This window comes from Cryptotermes secundus, unplaced genomic scaffold (genome assembly GCF_002891405.2).
Source record: "Cryptotermes secundus unplaced genomic scaffold, Csec_1.0 scaffold693, whole genome shotgun sequence".
NCBI classification, from domain to species: domain Eukaryota; kingdom Metazoa; phylum Arthropoda; class Insecta; order Blattodea; family Kalotermitidae; genus Cryptotermes; species Cryptotermes secundus.
The window spans coordinates 888,714-895,306 of record NW_019722434.1 but is presented as its reverse complement, the minus strand read 5'-3'; the positions used below and the strand labels follow the sequence as shown (position 1 = coordinate 895,306).

The following is a 6,593-nucleotide window of genomic DNA, read 5'->3' as shown; positions in this document are numbered from 1 at the left end:
TCGTAGGGAGTCGATAGTTTCGCAGACCAAAGACTGGAATTGTCAATACCAGGAGTCGGTTTATTCAGCCACGCAAATATTTCCAGTTTTTAAGCGACGGTAATAGAGAACCATGTAAGTACAGAATAGTTACTCATTTGTATTTGGTTTGCGAGCTGTGTTTTGGTGGATTAGGAGAATCAGTTTAATTTCTCTGTCCTTCCTGTAAATGAAGGGGCCAGTACCAATCGATGGTGTTGCATAGCTGCTCTGCGGTGTGGGCAGATGTCTTGTGCCTCTCCCTCTTTCCTACGATTCCAACAGACACCTTGCTGTTTCTATCGCAATAGGAACAGCACAGAGATCATTGTTACAACTTTACAAAGGCTATAATTGAATGAAGAACATTGTGACGTGGCAATGTCTTCCGGGTTGAACATATATATATGTGCAGACCGAACCACTAACGAGGGAGGTCCAACTGCTACGATTTTCGTTCTCGCTTGTGAAATTGCATAAAGTGCCGCATCTTATGAGACCTACAGAACAAATGTGTGCAGACTTTTAAGTCTTCATATAACGCGTTTTGCACAAATTACAAAAGTAATATAATTATACGTTCAGTGGTATTCTTGTCGCTTGATGAAGTCGGTCACTCTGGAACAGAGTTCCTGCTGTACGTTCTGAAAAATCTGATTAAGATATTCCGAACCCAGCCGCTTGTGTATAAATCATTGTGTAACCATTCAAAGCATAATTATCACTACATGTATGACCAGCTGTAATATCAACAAAACAATGCATTTTGCCCACACAGAGTGCTTACGTGTTTCTTATGGTTGTCACAACAAACAGTTTCTGTTTCCCTAAACAGCATTAACCTGTTCTTTGTAGGGCAGACATAATGTGTTTCCTGTGAGGTACGAACTTAATTTTTATATATTCTGTTATCTATACGGTATGGATTGGAGTCATCTGGCTCAGGATAGGGACCAATGCTGTGTTCTACTGAACACGCTAATGAAGCTTCGAGTTCCATAAAATTTTTGGGAAATTCTTGAGTTTCTGAGCGCCTGTTGGCTTCTGAAGATGGGCTAGGCTCAGTGGAGCGAGTTAGTTATGTAAATACACTTTAACAGACGGTATTGCCCGTTGAGATTTCAACGGGAAGGCTAATCATTTGCTTAGGTATAACTGACTTCCTGTACTTTCTGCAGTATCCCTTTCCAGTACTACATTTTAAACAACGCTACCTAGAGGCACACTTCTGTCACCATTCGCACACCAGTACCAGGCCAAGTAGGTATACTACACACCATATATCCACATTCAAATATTATGAAGACCCACAAAATAGACACGATAAATGGACTCAAAAGACTTCTCGCTTGTTCGTGACCTACTATACGGCTTACGTTGAAGCAACGTGTTAACGCTCCACAAATGATTATCGCGGAAACCCGAAATTGCATAATTTTAGCGCTTTCATCTCACCGTTACAGCACATACTTACATACGCGGGAGGTTTGTGCGTGTTGCAGAACGTAATTCATTTGCTCTGTAATTAATTTCCGTTTCCTATCTAAAAGTTGTACGATTAATATAAAATCATAAAACTGCATTATTCTTTCTGTTTTTATGGCCATTTTACTCGTGTGAGGGTGCGGAAGGGCGCGAGGATGCTGAGAATGGGGCACTCAAAAAGGAAGGGTGCGGGGAGTCACAGCGGGGAGCTTCACAGCTATCCTTTCCATCTGCCTTGCCACGCAGAGACAATCAAAAAAATAATTCGATTGGCGGGCCGTATAACACGCGCCGATCATGTAACGATTGGATTGGAAAACTTCAAGCTAGGAGAACATACAGTGAACACACCGCCCCTGTCCGTGTTGTCACGTGTCTGGGTGTGACTATAGGCGCGGTTTGGATTGGTGAATGGATTTACTGACCCCTTGTACACACGACTCGGAACTACAAGCAATTACAGCACCAACGCTAATCCCCACTAGAGCACACGCTAAGTCTTCTCCAGCCTGCTATTTCTTCACTAAACGTTGCCTGACAACGGATGTTAACAGTGGATATTCTTCAGCTTCACGCGCTCAAGTCCTTTCTTCACAGACTGCCTCTCAAATTCATAGTCAGAGTCAGAGTTACTTTACGACTGGCGGTTTACAGCCAATCAGTTCGTCTTGCAGACAAACCCTTTGAGACTCACGACCAGTATTTTATTTTTCAACTGAACACTTGCTGTTATAGTCCTTATGTAACATCCTCTCTGACGAGAGGATGGGTAGTCGTTTGTCCTCGCCAGCACAGTCATTCTCAGGTCCGAGTCCCGCGGGACTCATGACCATATTTTCCTGTCTCAAATTCGAGACTCCCCAACCTGGAGGGCCATGTCCCCATATTTACATCCCCCAGGAACAGGGTGGCCCAGTTATAACCCCAGGCACTGAGTTACCATTTCGTCGTCTCCTACGACTCGCAGCGTCACGGTGGAGGTTTTCGACCCCGCTCCCAAACGGAAAACTGTCTCTCAACTCTCTACTGCTCTGCTTATAACATCGGGGCACGGACTCTTCTATTGTTGCGTGGGAACATTCGCGGCGCAGACTACAGAAAACGCAGCTTTTCTATTGTTACGTGCGTGTATGTTGCGAGCGTTACCTAGCAACGGTCGCTGTCTACGGAGTCACCTAATAGCAACTGGTTATACATCACAACATATAATTCAGTTGACCATAAGTAAGAAACTTGTCTTTTGGGCTGTGACACCGTGTAGCCTTTTAGATCACATGTAACAGACCGTGGAGGCCCAAATAGTTGCTGCACGTCAAGGCTCTCACATGGCGGTGAGCTTGTCAGCCTTACGTGCCGCCCGGCCGCCCTTTACTCTCAGGAAGATCCCTGGTACCAATTTCTCCCAGAGGCTGAGCCGAAGCCAAGGCCATAGTGCGGCTGGAAACAATAATCCTCTCTGATGCCTTAAAACAGCCTGTAATGTGAGACTGAGAGCGCATTCTTTGGGGTAAAAGGTAAAGCTACCCCTGTAACGGGCCGTGAAGGCCCATAGGGTTGTGAGATGTCGAGGTTCCCACATTTCCTTGACAATCGGCTCGCATATGGCGGCGAGGTTGTCAGCCTTACGCGCCTGCTGCCCCGTACCGTCCAGGAAGATTCCTGGTACTCATTTCGGTTAGAGGTTGAGTCAACCTCAGGTACCTTCTGTGAGGTAGGAACTGAATTTTTAAAATGTATTCGAATGAACTTCACCTTCATGTATACTTGTTTATTTAACGACGCTGTCAGTAGTTCAGGCTACAGAGGGTCGACTGGTGAATGACGCTTTGGAAGTGATTTACAAGGAAGCGGTCGTGGCCTAATCTAGTTAGTACTCCACTGTTTCCAGGAGTGACTGAGGCAAATTAGTAACAAAATGAGGCAGGAGAGCCGGTCTCCGGGGCTAGAATGCAACCGAGACCTTCCAAAACACTGATATCAACATTTGAGTTTGATATGACCGCCTGGAGCGGGGTTTGGACTGGCCCCGTTCCCAGCCACGCTTCTGCAGAACAGTATGCCGGGTTGCATTCAGTCTCCTGCCATTTCCTTGCCGAGTGACTAGACTCCTCTTGTGTTTATGTCTCCATGGCAACATTAGTTTCCTTTGTTCAAAAAAGGTTACAGAGAGTTCTTCCGAACAGATGACGGATGTTTATTTCCACTCAGCAGGTGGAGTAGAAACTACAGGTCCCAACTTATCTCGTCGGTAGCAGCATCCTGAATGCAGTCACTGTACGGCACAAAACACGAGCCCACATTCCCCTCCCCACATAAAAACGTCTGCCAGTTCAATCCAGTCATCATAAACCGGATGGGGAAGCTCGTAGAAGCAAAACAGCGTTTTTTTTTCACTATATGACGATATTCGTCCTAAGGCAGCAATTATCGATTAGTATCGTTATATTATTGTCTGCTCATCTTACGTACAGAAGAAATGCCCCGAGGAAAATTCGAAACCTGCACCGATCCCGTGCGAAAACCGAGGCACAGGCAGACTGTACATTACTCAGGCCGTGACCTAGCTCAGGCGTTAGTCGCCGGCTTCCCACCGCGGCGACCCGGGTTCGATACCGCGTCAGGCCATGTCGGATTTTCGGTGGACAAAGTAGCACTGGGGCAGATTTGGTCCGAGTACTTCCCTTTCCCCTACCAGTACTCATTCCACCTACTATTCCACACTCACCTATCATCCGGGTTTGTTACAAGAGGTGAATTAGTGGCCGGCGTGCCGAATGGACTCAACTCACACTACATTACGTAGAGACATTTGCTGCCCCTTGAGATAAGCGCCTTGTCATGACGATATCTGGTGCCACGGAGGCAAAATTCCGCGCATCCTGAACCTCCAAGCAGCATAGCGAGTGATAGACTGCACATAGGGGCCGTTATCCTCTGGAAGGGAGTCAGGGTGGGCTCCAGAGAAGCCTGTGCCCATGTATGGAATCGAATCACTGCTTTTCAACCCGTAAGCAGTCGCTTTCTGATGTCAAAAAATCCAGTCTCTTTTCGCAGATGCTGCTGAAAGTATACTCAAATAAATTAAGAGGAGTTTCCGAGTTGCGGCGCTTGTCTTGGTACCCCATCTTGTCGTCTGTTCCATGTAGCGGTAAATGGAGGCCATAAAGCAGACTTCTAAAATCTTTAAAGGCCAGTGACTCAACATTACGGCAAGAGCAGACGTAATTCCAATTATGGTTCCTATAAAACCGAACGATGTACGTATATATTGTTCGGCAACGCTGGGAGGATATGACGTCAAGACCATTCATGACAGCTCCAGTTTATTGTTGCGCATTTTCACAAAATTCTTAGCGTAAAGCACTGAACTAAAACATTCACTTGGAATGGGTGCAGACAGCTGACGCCGATCGATAGTGTGAGAACACGACAGCCCCCTTCCCCACCGGCTACGTGCTTTTACGGTTTACGGGTGTTCTTTACGCACAGCATAATGTTGAGCGCCTGACTGAGGAGCAATCTGTCAACATCAAAGGCGCTGTCGTTAAACGAATGTTTACGTTTCATATCAAGAACTGGTTCAGCTGCACTCTTGCAGCACCGCTGCAAATCAGGAATGCAAGGACGCGGGTACGTAAGGCAACAGTAACTATCTGAGTGACATTCGTGATGGAATGAAAAGCAAAATAAATTCGTCTGTACCGGTTCATTTCGGGCTCCTGTCTAGAATGTAACACTTAACATGAAAATAAAGGTAAAGGTAAAGCTATCCCTGTAACAGATAAAATTGTCAGACGTCGAGGCTCCCACATATTGTGAAGTGCCGCCTAAAAGCCCGAATATCGGAGTCAGAGCGGGCGTCCATTGCTAGACAACGGCTCGGCAGTCTGGTTTCTCCTACAATAAATTCAGTGAATGCATCGTTGTCTAGGTGACATTTGTAAACATGTTCACGCGACAACGCGTACATAGGCAGACCGTTATCACGGAAAAGAAAACTAGAATTGTTCAAGGAGGTGTCTGCTACACCAGCCGCCTAGCAGGGATAAATGGAGGCCAGTTCACAAGCCAGAAACATGGGGAGTCAGACACACGAGTCAGAGGAAGAAGGCAGAAGCGAACGAGCGTGATTTTGAGAGGCAGACTTCGTTCCAGCAAGCAGACGTTTGAAGACCTTGTTTTGCGTCTTACAGTTAAAGTAATTTGAGTGTGGTGTAATTATCTGTAGTTCCGCCTGGTGAAATTGTCCAATAAATCGATTCATCTAATCCGAAACCAATTAACTTCTTGTCGCGTTACCAGGATGCGTGACAGTATGCTAGTCAGTCGGCTCACAGATGGCGGTGAGGTTGGCAGCCTTATGCGCCGGCCGCCCTTTACCCCCACGAAGATTCCTGGTGCTAATATCTGTTAGAGGCTGAGATACGTAGATTCTGAAGGGTTCTGACGATGGTGTGTAACATACACAATATATCATATGTAGTAACTATGCTACAGTCAACACAACAAATATTTCAGTAGTACATTTAGACCTTCAGTTACTGCATGACCATCAGCAGGCAGGAATGCGTATATTTACTGAAATACCCATACGGATCGTTATCGGTGCAACGCGTCCTATTAAATGTCAACATAAAAACTTTGTCTCAGATTAGTGTATAGTTAAAATAGCAAATACATGATTAATAAAAAATTAAAATATTGGAGCACGCGGTAGCGTAGTTGGTTGAGGCACCCTTCTACAAGCCGGAAGGTCGCGGTTCAAGTCCCGATGAGGTCACTGGATTTCTTAAATTGACCTAATCCTTCTGGCCGCATTGTGACCCTGAGATCGACTCAGCCTCTAACAGAAATGAGTACCAGGATTCAGTGGCGGCTCGTAGCTAAAATTAGTGGGGGTGCTGCTCCAGAAAATTTGTAGCCTTTGTTTTAAAATTGTATAAAAGGAAACAAACATGTATAAAAAGAAAATTTATTCAGAAACTTGATAAAATCCTAAAAGAACAAAATCAAACATTTTTTACTTACTTTAACCTAAATTGTTACAGTTCAAGCTTAATCTATTCATTTAAAAATGAAATCCATTCTTT

General features: G+C 45.3%; 1 protein-coding gene across 2 annotated transcripts in view; it reads left to right on the top strand.

Moving 5' to 3' along the window:
• LOC111861458 (synaptobrevin-1) overlaps positions 1 to 6,593 on the top strand; it is a 29,538-nt gene continuing 22,945 nt past the window's right edge. Inside the window, exon 1 of one of the 2 annotated variants that reach the window (XM_023846067.2) lies at positions 1 to 114. In XM_023846067.2, coding sequence (XP_023701835.1) covers positions 113 to 114 — 2 coding nt within the window. In that variant the 5' untranslated portion in view covers positions 1 to 112. The remainder of the gene's footprint in view (positions 115 to 6,593) is intronic. The other variant, XM_033750333.1, reaches the window with a different exon arrangement.